This window comes from Megascapheus bottae, chromosome 14 (assembly GCF_031878675.1).
Source record: "Megascapheus bottae isolate mThoBot1 chromosome 14, mThoBot2.hap1, whole genome shotgun sequence".
Classification (NCBI taxonomy): Eukaryota; Metazoa; Chordata; class Mammalia; order Rodentia; family Geomyidae; genus Megascapheus; species Megascapheus bottae.
Window position 1 is genome coordinate 35,085,103 of NC_143522.1, and position 15,747 is coordinate 35,100,849.

At 42.7% G+C, this 15,747-nt stretch overlaps 1 protein-coding gene and 1 long non-coding RNA gene across 4 annotated transcripts in view; one reads left to right on the top strand and one right to left on the bottom strand.

Annotated features, from left to right (window-relative positions):
- Positions 1–4,410, bottom strand: part of Fbxo33 (F-box protein 33) — a 23,083-nt gene extending 18,673 nt beyond the window's left edge. Inside the window, exon 1 of one of the 2 annotated variants that reach the window (XM_090345015.1) lies at positions 3,618–4,080. In XM_090345015.1, coding sequence (XP_090201141.1) covers positions 3,618–4,045 — 428 coding nt within the window. In that variant the 5' untranslated portion in view covers positions 4,046–4,080. Of the gene's footprint in view, positions 1–3,617 lie in introns of both variants that reach the window. The other variant, XM_090345014.1, reaches the window with a different exon arrangement.
- Positions 3,604–15,468, top strand: LOC150055060 (uncharacterized). Of its 2 annotated transcripts, none has more exons than XR_016537618.1 (4): positions 3,604–3,661; positions 14,531–14,642; positions 15,095–15,161; positions 15,366–15,468. It is a non-coding gene; the product is annotated as an uncharacterized LOC150055060 (long non-coding RNA). The 2 variants fall into 2 exon arrangements; XR_016537617.1 differs by lacking the exon at positions 3,604–3,661 and adding an exon at positions 9,170–9,278.
- Positions 15,469–15,747: the final 279 nt, after the last annotated feature.

A 15,747-nucleotide genomic window follows, 5' to 3' on the forward strand; every position in this document is an offset into this window, starting at 1 on the left:
CTTTCCTATTTATAAAATGGAAGAAATTGCTTGGCATTGATGGTTCATGCCTATAATCCTAGCTATTCAGGAGGCTGAGATCTGTGGATCACAGTTCAAAGCCAGCCTGTGTATGAAAGTCTGTGAGACTCTTATGTCCAATTAATGACCAGAAAACCAGAAGTGGCGCCATGACTCAAGTGGTAGAGGGATAGCCTTGAGATGAAAGCTCAGGGACAGCACCCCAGGCCCAGAGTTCAAGCCCCATGACCCACAACAAAACAAAACAAAACATCCCTGCCCTCAGAAACCACAAAGCAAAACCATTAACACTTGACAGAACAATGCCAAATGCTTCTTCTCCTTAGCTATTAAATTTTATGGTTTGAATAACAATAACAACAACAACAACAACAAAACCACTAAATGAAGTGATACTCCTTTGGGTTCTCAAATGAATCTGAAGCCTATTATTTGTGATTCAAGAAGCTGAACTATTAAAAGAAATTATAGGTTTTACCAGGATGCCTAAACAACTTGGTTTAAAACTTAAAAACTAGTCTCATTTGTATTTCTAACATCTGAATTAATAAACCAATACGTACAATATTGCCCGAGTGTCAAAACACATTTTTTTTGCCAGTCCTAGGCTTGGGTTCAGGGCCTGAGCACTGTCCTTGGGTTTTCTCAAGGCTCTAGTACTTGAGCCACAGCACCACTTCTGACTTTTTCCTATTTATATAGTACTGAGGAATCAAACCCAGATCTTTGTGCATGCTAGGCAAGCACTCTACCAGTAGGCCAAACTCCTGGCCCGAAACACACTTTCAAAAGTAAGGATAGAGGGGCCAGGAGTTTGGCCTAGTGGTAGAGTGCTTGCCTAGCATGCACGAAGACCCGGGTTCAATTCCTCGGTACCACATACATAGAAAAAAGCTGGAAGTGGTGCTGAGGCTCAAGTGGTAGAGCTCTAGCCTTGAGAAAGTCCAAGGACAGTGCTCAGGCCCTGAGCCCAAGCCCAAGACTGGCAAAAAAAAAAAAAAAGTAAGGATAGAACTAGAAATATGGCTTAGTGGTAGAGTGCATATATGAAGTCCTCGGTTTAATTCCTCAGCACCACATAACAGAAAAATCCAGAAGTTGTGCTGGGGCTCAAGTGGTAGGATGCTAGCCTTAAGCACAGAGAATCTCATGGACAAGTTCAAAAGAAAAAAAAAAAAAGAAAAGAAAGAAAAGAATATTAACTTTTTTTTTTTTTTTTTTGGCCAGTCCTGGGGCTTGTACTCAGGGCCTGAACACTGTCCTTGGCTACCACTTGAGCCACTGGATCACTTCCGGCTTTTTCTGTGTAGTTGATATGGAAGAATCAAATCTGGGTCTTTGAGCATGCTAGGCAAGCACTCTAACACTTCTACTAGGCCAAACTTCTTTACAAATAAATCCACATAATTTATACTTTAAAATACCTTAAAGTATTATCGGTAGTACATATAATCCATTCAATTACTCTACACTTGAATTCCACATGTGTATAATGAATATGTTACCAAAGCATTGCGCGTTGTTCCATAACAACACATAACAAGATAACTTAAAATTAGAGATGACAGACTGCAGTGTGTATAGAACTGATGGCAAACCAGAAGGACAGCACGGGTGGACCTTATAGATGAATGGATTAAAATACTAATTAAAATGGTAGGGGTGAAGAAGACAAGAAGAAACAAAGGCAAGATGGACTATATCAATATTTTGCCTGTTATTTACAGAAATTAAACATCCAAACAATTAAAATATCTTAGATAAACCAGGCACTCTGAAGTTTGTTCTTACTAAAGCAGACATTTTTTTGTGATGATTGCACAGAAGCTGATTTCAGGAAAGAAAAATGTAATTGGTGCTCACTGACGTCACCCCCAATTTGGGCCTCATCAGTAAGTTGCTTCTGGGTCAGCTGGTGCTCTAGCCACATGTTTAACTCTGAGAAATGGTCTCCAACCTGATTAAGATCAATTTTCAGCCTTAACAGTATCTTTTGACAAAATCAAAAGGAAGGAATGCAATGACTTGGTGTAAAAGCTGGGAAAATACATGGCCCTCTGGAATACTGGAGCCATGCTCCAGATACAATCTAAAATTGTAATGCTAAGTTTTTAGCATCTTGATTCACACAAGATTATGAAAAACACATACACAGGCATGCAGGCACATCCTAGCATTAACCAGGCTTGCTTGCAGTCTTATTTGCCATAATGATACTGTTGTGTGTATTGCAAAAGGAAAGACACTGCTCCTGTAGGAAACAATGTTGTGTGACCATATGCACATTGACCCTATATAAGTTTTAGTTTCCTTTTTATAAAATGGGATAATAATCACTCCTTGATTGACTCACAGGGTTACTGAGAGGCTCAAATAAGGAAAAAAATCTGAAGCCAGGCACTGGTGGATCGCTACTCAGGAGTCTGAAATCTAAGAATCACCATTTGAATACAGCCAGGGCAGGAAAAGGCAAGACTCTTATCTCCAATTAAGCAGCAAAATTAAGTAGAGGTGAAGCTGAATCTCAAGTAGTAGAGTGCTAGTCTTGACAAAAAAAAAAGGTCAAGAATAGCACCGAGGCCCTGAGTTCAAGACGCCCGACACATACACATACATACACATACATACATAAACACACACACACACAGACACACACACACACACTCTCTCTCTCTCTCTTTCTCTCTCAAAATCAACAGACATTATTAATATGTCAAGACGTCCTCTTTTGAACTTTCTTCCAATTTTAGAGTTTCATTGTAAGGTTACAATATCCAGTCATAGAAAAATGAGTTTCTCTATCTATATATGGTGGAGGATCGGATAGGAAAGTTAAAAAATGACTCTGAGCCTGGGGAATTAGTTCTGGAATTACGTAAAAGGAGGGCAGTTTTCCTCGAGCCCTTGTCGATGCTGGCAGGTTTCCTCACCCACACCTCTTGCTGTGCTGTGTCGCTTTTAAGCGAGTCACGGGGGATAAATTCAATCCGGTGCTCTGGGAGGGACCTCCACTTCTGACCATGCACCTCTTTCGAATCAACACCCTTAACAAACGCCCCTCTTCTCTGTGACCTGGCCCCATCCCAGTGAAAACTAGTTCAGGCAAGACGACGACAGCTCGGGGTTTCTTTGAAGGACTCTTCTAACAATGGGGCATCGGCGCGCTCCCTTCCCCCCATCTCGAAAGACCTATTTCTAGGAGGTCCGGGATCGCAGTCAGAATACCAGGGTATGGTTTTTGTTGTTGTTTTTTCTTCTGGCAAAGGCCTCCCCCTCCCCGCGTCTAAGACGGAGCATGACAGCGCCACGACAGCGCTCGTCGTCATCTCCATCCCCCGGTCACGGAGAGGATGGATGACCCCAGGACCCGGAAGGTGCCAGGAGATGCTGACCGCTCATCGTCGCTGTTCCAGTATGGTGACAAGGTCCCATTGTGCCCTTCTTGTCTCAAGGAAGGAGCCAGATGGACACCGACGCCGCCCCCCCCCCCCAGTCATGAAGCAGCCACGCAGACGCTGGGGGTGGGCGTCTGTGGATCTATTTAGGGGGGACACGGGGGGCGAAGGGGGTGAGGCCGGGGACCCCGACCGGCCTACCTGTTGTTCCGGATGCTGAGGAGCACGCAGAGGACCAGCTCCAGGTAGGTGCGCAGCAATTCCAGCCACGGGGAGGAGAGCTGCAGGGCCTCGACCTCCTCCCCTCCGGCCCCGGTCTCGGCGCCGCCCCCGTCTCCCGGGCCGCCGCCGCCGCTCAGGTAATTCTCGGCGGCGAACTCAACCCGCAGCTCCCGGACGAACCAGCCGCACTTGCGCATGAGGAACTCGAGCCGGGGCTGCTCGGCGGGCGAGACGCGGAGGCAGACGCGGAGCTGGGGCCACAGGGCCGGGTAGAAGAGGCACTCGCGCCAGTGCGAGCAGGAGGCCGAGGCCCGCAGCCGGTCGGGCGCCGGCAGGAAGGAGAAGATGTGCACGATCAGCTCGCTGGGGAGCGACGCGGCGCCCGCCGCCGGCCCGCACAGAGCCATCCGGTCCCGCCGCGGGCTGCCGGCGGAGGGCCGCCTTCGCCGCCGCCGCCGCCGCCGCAGACCCCGCAGCAGGCCCCGCAGCCGTCGCAGCTGCTGCCGCCGCCGCCGCCGCCACCGCGCCACCCGGGCGGCCCCGGCTCGGCTTCGAGCTCCCGGAGGTCGGGGATGCGGCGCTGACAAGAACAACAACATCAATGACAAGGAAGCGGGGGGCGGAACCGTCGCGGGTCTCGGCGGAACCAAGTGGGGCGCGAGCGGTGGAGACGGGGGGAGCGAAGAAGCTTTTCGGCGGGCGTGGCTTGAGGAGAGCCGGCCGCTGGCCTTGCCGGCTCTGCTCTCGCCAGTTTCGGACCTGCCCCCCGCTCAGTCACCTCAGACTTGGTCTCCGGTACGGCTCGGAGCCCGGAAGCGGCCGGGCTTCTCGACCGCAAACGGCGACTCTCCCCGCGCCGGGAGGCGGAGGCGCGGCAGTGGTAGGGACGGGGTGTGACGTCACCGGCGTTGGGCGGAGCTTGGCGCGGACGCGCTCGACTTCCGGAACTGGGGAGAGCCGGGTTGCCGGTGGGGACACGTGACCTCTGACGCACACTGGGCGGGGCGTCTCGGGGGGCGGGGCCTGGCTAGGTCGCCCCGGGAGCCCCTGGGGCAGCGGTTGGGCCTCGGTCCTGTGGCGTTGGCGGCCTCTGGGCGTGGATACAGAGTTCTAGGTGCTTCTCTCAAGGTGTCTCCAGTCCCTGAGCGGGGGATTCCAAGCTGCGGCCCGCGGGTCGATGGAGAAGTTTTGAGTGTGCACCTCTGAGGAGGAGGAGGAGCAGGCCCGACCTGGGCCGGATGTGCGCTGAGGACCGGGGTGGGGGTGGGGGTCCCGGGGGGCGTGGCCGGGTCCCGATTCCAGGCACTGAAAAGCCTTCCAGAGACTTCCGGAGACGTCCAGGGCCTTCACGGCCAAGTAGTGATGGCGACGCGGGGCCCCTGTAACCAGAGAGGCGCCGTGGAATCCGGGTCGGCGTCCCGCCCGCGTGGCAGGCAGGGGCAGTGAGGCCCCCTCGGGGCGTCCGTCTGAGCTCGTGATGGGCGCAGAGCGCCGTGGTTTCACAGCCGTCTTCAGGTGCCCGAGCCGGAGGAGCCCCGTGCGCAGAGCAGCTCGAGCATGCGAGGTCTGGAGGAGCGGCGTCCGTCCGCGTCCGTCGGCGTCCGCCAGCCCGTCCGCACCTGAGCGTTGGGTTGGTAACCGCACTCTCCGTCCCCTCCACGCCCTTCGGAGCAGCCTCGCTCTCCTCGTGTGAACAACGCCCTCCCTCGTTGATCCTTTGGTGCAGACTTGGCATTTTGCCCTCACCAGGGAGCCCAAAACTCGTGGTTTAAAAGCATCGTTCTCGTGAGGTCTGCCACGGTTCTGTGTAATTACTACAGCCTAGTTATAGTTAGTGGTGACAGCAGTCAGTTGGGAAGACCTGAATTCTAAACGTAAACTTCTTAATTCATACAAGTGTTTTGAAATGAACCATAGACATCTCGGTTGTTCTAATAAGTATACATCTTTATAAAGCTCTTGTATTCCAAAAAAAAGTCATCTAACAATTTGAGTGTTGTTGAATATTCTGTATTTAAAGTTATCTCCCAAGTTTTTTTTTTTTTTTAATAGTAATTTGTCCGAATTAGGGTCCAACTAAATGCTGAAAGACAATCTTTGTATTAGTATACCTCGAGTCTCTTCGACTCTAAAAATTAAAAGATCAGTGTTGGTGTAACTGCTCTTTGTTTAAAAATTCTGATTTTCCAAAGAAACTAGCTTTCTGTCTGATTTGCATTAGTGCTTACTTTACACCTTTAGTCTCTGTGTTTCTAATAAACGTGACAATTAATGCTAAGGGGTTAAGGATTTCACTGTCTTTTTGAACTATGAATAGGTTTTTATTGCCCAGAGCACCAAGAGCTTCACTTCCTTCCATGTGAGTCCAGTGTTTTACTTTCTTTTTCTTAATCTATCAATTATTTTTGTTTCCTGCAAATATACCATTCACCGAATGGAGCAAATTATAATTCTTGCCTGAATCACAGTTTTACTAGGAATTGCAAAATGAGAATTTCTTACTCTTCCATCTATGTTTATTAGTTTACATGCCTCTTTCAGTAACATCCATTTATAAACTTCCATTTATTAACTCACATGTTGTAACCTTGAAATATATTCCCATTGGTTCTCTTTTGTTACTCACTTTGGCCTTAGAGGGTGACAAAATGATATTACTAGCTTTTCCTTTTTTTTTTTTCTAGTATTAGTATTCATGTTTTGAGTGCTGTATGGGTTTTAACCAGTCATCGTTGCTTCTCAAATTTGGATGCTTCTAGAGCATTTTTGAAAGAATTCTTTCTATGTAATTATTACAGTTTCTAAAATTTCCATGTGCAGTTTCAGTAGAAAGAGTACTGGACCAGATAAGAAAGTTAACCTGATTTTGACTTTTTTTTTCTTCCTTTTCTGAATTAGCAATGATCTCTCTGAGTGATCTTTAAACAAGTTGCTTAACCGTCGTGGTCTTTACTCGCTTTATCTATACAAGCATAGTTTTGGAATCAATTTCTATAGTGTTTTTCTTTGACTTTTAAAAATACGGCAGTATTTTATTGAGATATATTTTATTTTATTATTTTTTCAATTATATTTTATTGTTGGGGTGATGTATTAGAGGGGTTACAGTTACATTCATCAGGTAGTGGATACATTACTTTTTGAAAATTGAAAGCCCTTCTCACGTTTTTCTTCCAGTTTTCCTTCCCCTACCCACTCCCTTGAGATATATTTTAAATGTCATAAAATGCACCTTTTTTTTTTTTTTGCCAGTCCAGGGGCTTGAACTCAGGGCCTGAGCACTGTCCTTGGGCTTTTTTTTTCTTCCCAAGGCTAGTGGTCTGCCACTTGAGCCACAGCACCACGGAATCGAACCCGGGTCTTCGTGCGAGCTAGGCAAGCACTCTACCACTAGGCCAAACTCCCGGCCAAATTCACCTATTTCATGTATACAATTGAATGATTTTTAGTAATTGTGCAACCACCAACATAAATCAGGGTTTTGGTTTTTTTTTTTTTTTTGCTATTGTTCTACCAATTCACCAGTTGATAGACAGATGGTTTCAGTTTGGGATTGTTATTAACGAATGCAAATATTTTTAGCTTTGAATTGCCTGGGAATAGAACTGAGGATACTGTGCTTTCAGGGTAATCACTCAGCCACCTGAGTCAAGCCTCTAGCCCTTTTTGTTATTACTCGTTTGGGGGATAGTCTTAGGTTTTTGCCTGGAATATGATTCTATTTATGTTTCCTTTATGTGTGGGATGAGTCATGAGTCACCATGCCCAGCAATGCACATGTCTTTATATGGACTTTAACATTTTTCTTAGTTCTGAGGATTAAATCCAGTGTATCAGAAACGCTGGGCAAATGCTCTACAACTGAGCTACATCCCCAGTGCCTTGACATATTTTAATTTTGGGGAGGGGGGAGATGCCTAGGAGTGACAGTCATGGGTCACATGGTTCTAATTGTGGGGGTGAGTGTAGTTCAGGGGTTTGCACTCAAGCCCTTATTATACTCACTAGGCAGATGTGCCTCTGGTCCTTTTGCTTTTTCAGTTTATTTTGCAGATAGGTATTGTCCTTTTCCTTGGCTCTCTGGGGACTGTGATACTCCTACTTCCACCTTTGGAGTGGCTGGGATTACAGACACATACTACCATGCCGGGCCTGTGTATAACTTGTTAATATACTGGCAAGCAGTTTTCCAAAGGGACTTGTGCCAACCATATATGAGTTCCTAGAGATTGCTCTTTTTACCTTAGCATTTTATTAGCAATATGCTGCCTTCTTGTGCACCATTAATAATTAATCTTTAATTATTAGGAATGTTTTCTAGAGAGAACAAAAATAACTCAAACTTTCTTAAAATAGAATTCCTCTTAATGTTATGTTTTAATTTTCTTATGAAATGAAGGATGATAGGAATACTGTTATTGTTAACTTAACCATGAGCCAAGACATGAATTAATAAGACACAATCTTGCCCAATTACAACAGTAAAACAGTAAATTCCAAGTAACGCAAAATTTGTCTATTTATCAACCTCACATCTTTAATATTAATTAAATGTTTATGGAGTATATATATGTATATATCTAGCATGTTAAGTGAGATTCTTTTGACATTTATATGTATATGTGTGTGTGCAATATACTGCTAAAGTAACAAAATTGACTTACAGAGGACAGAATGAAGTCACATTTTAGGAAGTTATAAAGTCTGAGCTATGAGTTAGAGTGTAGGAGGAAATACTGGCATTATAAGTTCCTAAGTACCTAGTACTACTAAGCACCAGGTTCCAAAAGTGACATTTTGTTACTAAGGCAACCAGCATGCTTATTTGGATTTGAAACCCAGGCAACAGATAGGACTGTAACATCCGCATAGTTCTCATGGGTTGATAATCTTTCCTGTTGATAGCCAATGCTTTCTTTTGTTTTTGTTCCTTATTATTTTATAGACATATAGTCATTATTAATGTAATCTCTCTGCAAGAGAAATGAAGAATTCAGTATTCTCATAATCCTCCATTTACAGCATGCCAAACAGTGCTTTTCCAAATTAGGAATTAGGATATTGAATATATAGATATAGATATAGATATAGATATATATTTCTCATAGCTTTCTTCTCATTATTGTTTTGCAACTTGTTTTGGACTAAATATAAATTTTATTATGCCAAATCACTTGCATTTTTATAACCAAAAAGCATTTTAACTAGGTCATAAAATGATGCTTAGGCTACCAATTAAAATTGCCTGAATTTAAATATTTCTTGAAAAAAATTTCCTCCCTGAGCAAATCCTAGTTTTCAGAGAGTGTTGGCAGGTGGAGATGACATGACTCTCATGTAATTATCTCTTTGCATGAATTCATAAATTTATGTAGAGGCACAGAAGCCTCCTGGGAAAATAGATCTAGAAACTTTATTTCTTTTTCTCTAATTGATCTGTAGGATTGCAGTGTGATAATGTGTGTATGTATAATGTGTGTATATATATATATGTATACATATGTATATATTTTCTCTTTTTGCCAGTCATGGGACTTGAACTCTGGGCCTGGGTGTTATCCCTGAGCTCTTCAGCTCAAGGCCACCACCCTACCCCTTGAGCCACAGCGTCACTTCTGGTTTTCTGGTGGTTTATTGAAGGTAAGAGTCACAGACTTTAGTGCCTGGGCTGGCTTTGAACCAAGATCCTCAGATCTCAGCTTACTGAGTAGCTAGGATTACAGGATTGAGCCACTATGCCCGGCTTGATTGCAGTGGAATAATATTGTAGGAAAAAGAAATAAGGACTAAAAGGAACTTGTCTTTAGGGAAGGGTCAGTTTGCAGTGGTGAGTTGTATGCAGAATAAAGTGTTTTGGTTAGGTGTAGCAAGTGGCTGTTATATATCAGATTTACTCTAACCAAACTACCAATCTGATTGTGCAGATTTGGAACTTAGAACAGTTATATTAATGAAGCTAGAATTAATATCTCATATCTCACAAAAATCAGAGGTAATGCAAAAAGAACTGGTGCTATGTGATATGGCAGGAGGAAAGAAGCCTGTAGCTCACCAGAGGAGGCTTCTTTCAAGCAGGAAGGTGAGCTCTGCATTCTTACATTTAGTTTCAAGAGAAACTAAAACTACAACTTTTTGCACCTGGATTTAGACTTGGCTTTGTGCTTCCTTGCCCATCAGGTGCTTTACCATGTGAACCACATCTCCAGCTCTTAAAATGCTCAGTTTTCAAAAAGGTGACATCTCTTGCTTGCCAATTTATCACATTAAAATATTCTGTAAATGGCTGGAGCATGGCCTGTTGGTAGAGTGAGTGCCTAGCATGCATGAAGCCCTGGTTTTGATTCCTGGGTACCACAGAAAAACCTGGAAGTGGTGTTAAAACTCACACAGTAGAATGCTGGCCTTGAGAAAGCTCAAGGACAGTGTCCAGGTCCTGAGTTCAATCTCCAAGACTAGCAAAAAAATTCTGTGAGAATACCAAAGTAGAGCTAGTGTTCAGAATATTGGCTACTAGAGCTATCAAAATTGTGGGAGGAGGCCATTTTTTTTCTTCTATCTAGGCCTACTAGCTTATTCCTACAATTTAAAAGTCCTCTTTCAAAGTTATTTTTCATTCTTCCTTTTCTGAGCTTATAGAAGAAGATGCAGAAAAGAAAAAAAAAAGATTTAACATGTTTGCCTGTGTTAAAGAATTTCTAAATATTTTGATTTTTATTCAAGAGGATAAAAGATATTGAAAACAAAATATTGCTATCTTTAATGTAGTTGATTCAACTAAGTATTCTTTGACTTCTAGTTAAAAATCAGTAGTTGTGGGCCGGGAGTTTGGCCTAGTGGTAAAGTGCTTGCCTAGCATGCGCAAAGACCTGGGTTTGGTTCCTGGGTACCACATACATACAAAACAGCCAGAAGTGGTGCTGAGGCTCAAGTGGTAGAGCTCTAGCCTTGATACAGTCCAAGGACAGTGCTCAGGCCCTGAGCTCAAGCCCAGGACTGGCCAAAAAAGAAAAAAAAAATCAGTACTTGCCTATTTTGAAGTATTTTTTGTAGTACAGGGATTTGATCTCAGGGTCTTGCTTTCCAGGCGGCCTGCCAAGGGTGACTCCAGGTCTCATTTCAGTGGGTTGGCTCAAGTTATGTACATTTTAGATATTATCCCACAATGGGGCTTATGGAACTATTACTCAAGGGGACTTTTCTCCAAATAATCCTTATTTCTGGATTCATTTGGCTGCATTAGTACCTTATACAAGAAAGGGATTCTTTCCTGTCTTTTTCTCTTTCTTCACACTCATGCATCAAAGTGTAAATGAACTTTACAGAGAGCAGAAGGGGAAACCAAAAACCGAGCTAGGACTACTCTTTTCATCTCTCAGGGTTCTACGTTTTCTTTCCTCTTCTCAATGGACTTCTTACTCATCTTGAATAGGGCCCCAAAATGTTGGTCTTAACTCATAGTCTAAACGACCTTGTAGCTCTAGTTTCCACTTTCATTTGCAAATTTATTTCTGTTTTCAGTTGAGTTTCCTGAGGGAATCCAATTGGATTATTTTTGGAAAGTAGGTCATAAATCATTGGTTGATGATATTCCTATTGATTGGTTGCTTCAAGGCCAAATTTCCTGTCCTAATTCAAATTAGTTGGATATACAACAATTTGGTACTATGGTTAATGGAGGATTATGGGGGCAATAGATGGTATGGGTTTGGTTGGAGTGTATTACATGCATATATGGAAATGTGAAAATGAAATGCCTTCATAAACCTACTATATGCCAATAAAAATGAAAAATACTTTGAACAGTTGGATATGGGAGTTGGAATTAACAGAGGAACTATCTTGAAATAAAATGTAGACATGCATAATTCTGAAATCAATAGAGGTTATAGCTTAGTGACTTTTTGTCCAAAGATGCCTAGTATTTTTTTTAACTTTTAAATTATTCTCTTGTTCTTTTTTGTTGGGTGTTTTGTTTGTTCATTCAAGTGTAAGATTTGGAAATGCTGACCCTTTGTTCACAAAAGCCAACAAGAAATGTAGGATCCCTTCCCTCCCCTGGCATGCCTCCTTTGAAGCCACCACCACCGCCTTCTTGGCTGGGTGCTGGAAGAGGGCCAAAGACTTAAAGAGAGTCTTCTCTGAAGAAGAAACAAAAATGGCCTATAGACACATGAAGAAATGCTCAACATCTTTGGTCATAAAAGAAATGCAAATCAAAACAACTCTAAGATTCCACCTCACTCCAGTTAGAATGGCCAGGATCAAGAAAACGAATGACAACAGATGCTGGAGGGGTTGTGGCCAGGAGGGATCACTACTACACTGTTGGTGGGAGTGCAAACTCATTCAACCACTATGGAAAGCAGTGTGGCAGTGCCTCAAAAGGCTAAACATAGAGCTCCCCTATGACCCAGCAATTTCACTCCTAGGCATTTACCCAATCATCCAGAAACAAGGACATACTAAATCCACTAGCACAACAATGTTCATTGCAGCATTATTCACCATAGCAAAGATATGGAACCAACCTAAATGTCCCTCAGTTGATGAGTGGATCAACAAGTTGTGGTATTTGTACACAATGGAATTCTATGCTGCTGTCAGAAAGAATGACATCGCCCCATTTGTTAGGAAATGGAAAGACTTAGAAAAAGTCATATTAAGTGAAGTAAGCCAGACTCAAAGGAACTTAGGCTCAATGGTTTCCCTCATTCGTCATAATCAGTAGAAACCTTGGGCTCTACTAGCAGAGATTTGCAATAGAGCAAAATCTTGATACATAAGGCCATATAATGTGAAGCTAATTGAAAGGACCTCCAGGATATTGAAACAAAAGCCATATAATGAATGATGGTTGTCCTTAATGTACTATGTTATCTCTCATCTCCTTTGCTGTCCCTTGGTTATCTCATATTGGTATAGTATCTCACTTTGTTATCTGATATATTGAATTTATTTGTATTTGGATATTTGAAATTTGATAGGGAAGGGGGGAAAACCAAGACGGGTGGGGGGTGTGGGGGGGGGGAGGGAAATGGGTACCAAGACATGTGAAAGGGTAACAATGTATGTGAATTAATGCACCTTCTATCTGGCAAATATCATGTAACCCTTTTACTAATTACAATAAAAAAAATTAAAAAAAAAAAAAAGTCCTCCATGTGTGTGGACTCAGGATGACAGAGCAGCCTCCTTCGAGTCCTCCATGTGTGTGGACTCAGGATGACAGAGCAGCCTCCTTCTGTGGTTGTTGGGCTTGTGAACACTGCAGTATCTTTTGAGGCCTAGTATTTTATATTGAGCTAATATGGCCCAAACTGACAAGTGACCTACCTCTTCAGGTAGTTATTGAGCAGTCTTAGAAAATTATTTGGAGGGGTCAGGAGCCCCTAGTGACCTACTGGTAGAATGCTTACCTAACATGCACAAAGCCCTGGCCAGAAGTGGTGCTGTGGCTCAAATGGTAGAGCGCTAGCATGAAAAGCTCAAGGACAGTGCCCAGGCCCTGTGTTCAAGCCCCAAGACTGGTTAGAAAAAAAAAGTCTTTGAATTCCTTTACTTAGATCCATCAAATGTTTTCCAAGTCATATGGACTTGGAAACTATAGACTTGGTCATAAAGAGACATTCTCATGGTCAATTACTACAATGTTCCCATTGCAGAATTTAATGTCTAATCCTTTGAAAGAAACTTATTTAGTCCATAGGGGATGAAAAGGAGAAATGAAATGAATGTTTTCATATAATGAATGATTGACTATTATTTTGCCCTAGAACAACCAACTTTATCCCTTCTAGAGACCAGAGAGTATCATACTGTGAAAGATTAAATGAGAATTTGCCCTTGTTCTACTAAAATGTTTGATTTGTGAGGTCTGCCATGGTTGGAAAGAATTCATGATATAAATGAGCTCTTTCTTTCTTTCTTTCTTTCGTGATATAAATGAGCTCTCTCGCTCTTTCTTTTTTCTTTCTTTCTTTTTTCTTTCTTTCTTTCTCTCTCTTTCCCTCTTTCTTTCTTTCCCTCTTTCTTTCTTTCTTTTTTTCTTTTCCCCTTCCTTCCTTCCTTCCTTCCTTCCTTCCTTCCTTCCTTCCTTCCTTTCTTTCTTTCTTTATTTCTTTCTTTCTTTCTTTCTTCTTTCTTTCCCAGTCTTGAGGTTTGAACTCAGGGCCTGGGCACTGTCCTTGGGATTCCTCAAGGCTAGAGCTCTACCACTTGAGCCACAGCACCACTCCCAGCTTTTTCTATGTATGTGGTACTGAGGAGTCAAACCCAGGTCTTAGTGCATGCTAGGCAAACACTCTATCACTAGGCTACACTCCCTGCCCATGAGCTGTATTTTCTATCACTGGTCAGGAATAACAGTTTATGTGATGGTCTAGCTGTATGTTTTTAACTTTTTTTTTCTCTTCTTTGAGTAGATACTTTAGAGGGTTAAAATCATATGTTTTATGTATTTTAAACAGGAATATGTTGCTTAATTATTAAATCTTTGAAATAAAGTGTATTAAGTTAGGATTAAAAAATAAGCTACAATGATAATTTCTAGCACTCTATACTGCTTGAGCCACAGTGCCATTTCTGCTTTTTCTGTTTATGTGACACTGAGGATTGAACCCAGGGCTTCAAGCATGGTAGGCTAGTAATCCACATTCTTGCTACAATCTCCATTCCCAGCACCCAACCTTTTCTTAAATAAAATGTCCCAGGCCTTTGTAGCATACCACCGGAGCGCTAGAAGATTAAAGAAAACAAAACAAAACATGGGGTAAATTTCAGTTCTATGTGGTCTGCAGTAGGGCTGCCAGAGTTCATCTATTAATTCCTAAATGAGAAACAGATGTTTATTTTTTGTGTGTAACTGAGATTTTTTGTGGCTGTTTTCTGTGCAGATAAAGTTGACAAATATGACAAGGGATACTTAGAAGCAGAGTTTAACGAAGACTCAGACACATGATGTTGGCTATAATAGCGGAAGATGATTGGCAAGAAATCGTTCTGGAGGTTGGAAAAATTGGAGAACAATTCTATGTAAAACTATTGTTTGTGGTAATATTTAAGACAGAAAATGTATCTAATATTTGTAGTACTGGGCAAAAATGTCTGAAGGCAGAAGGTTGAAAGTATAAGCTGGTACTCCACTATTTGTGCATGATGCAGTATTATTTATAAGAATAGTTCAATATAGCGCATCTGACCTTTGGTCTCCCCTATTCTAGCTACTTAGTTCATCTTAATATATGTATGTAATGGAATATGCCAGATGTCCTGTTTTCCATTAGTGTGGATGAACTATCAGATTGCACCAAGGGTGGGTTATTAAAACAATCATATAAAGTTAGCTTTTCTGGTAGTATTTTACCTGTTTCCTCCCTCCCTTACATTTTAGAGGAGGTCTGTGTTCAGTATGGAGGCCAGATGTTTCTTATGGTTTGCATATGATATATCTTTCATAGGATCATGTATTAAAGGGTTGGACCCTAGCTGCTGACATTACTTTGGGCAGTTTGAAAACTTAAGGAGGTAAGGCCATGCTGGGGGGGAAATATGTCATTTTGTGTGTGTGTGTGTGTGTGTGTGTGTGTGTGTGTGTGTATGAAATAGGTTATTTTGTGTGTGTGTGTGTGTGTGTGTGTGTGTGTGTGTGTGTATTTGCATGCACATATAACCTGGATGCTATCCCTGAGTTTTTTCACTCATGTCTAATGCTCTACCACTTGAACACAGCTCTACGTCCAGCTGTTTTGCTGGTTAATTGGAGATATGAGTCTTATAATCTTCCCTGCCTGGGCTGGCTTCACCTCAAATCTCATCCTCTGAGTAGCTAAGATCACAGGTGAGACCCACTGTCTACTAGATTTGGGAGTATATGTATGGAGTATATGTCTTGATCTTGGAACCTCTCTGTTCATCTCTTTTTGCTTCTGTTTATCATGAAGTGAACATGGTGCCCTTGCCACTGTAATACTCTGCTGCTCCCTGAGCCAGAAACAAAAGAGATATCTAGGGACCAAAATATCTAAAACCATACCAAAGTAAATCTCTCCTCTCCTTAAGTTGTTTATGTCAGATGTTTCATCACAGTGATGCATTGCCTGACTGAATCTTG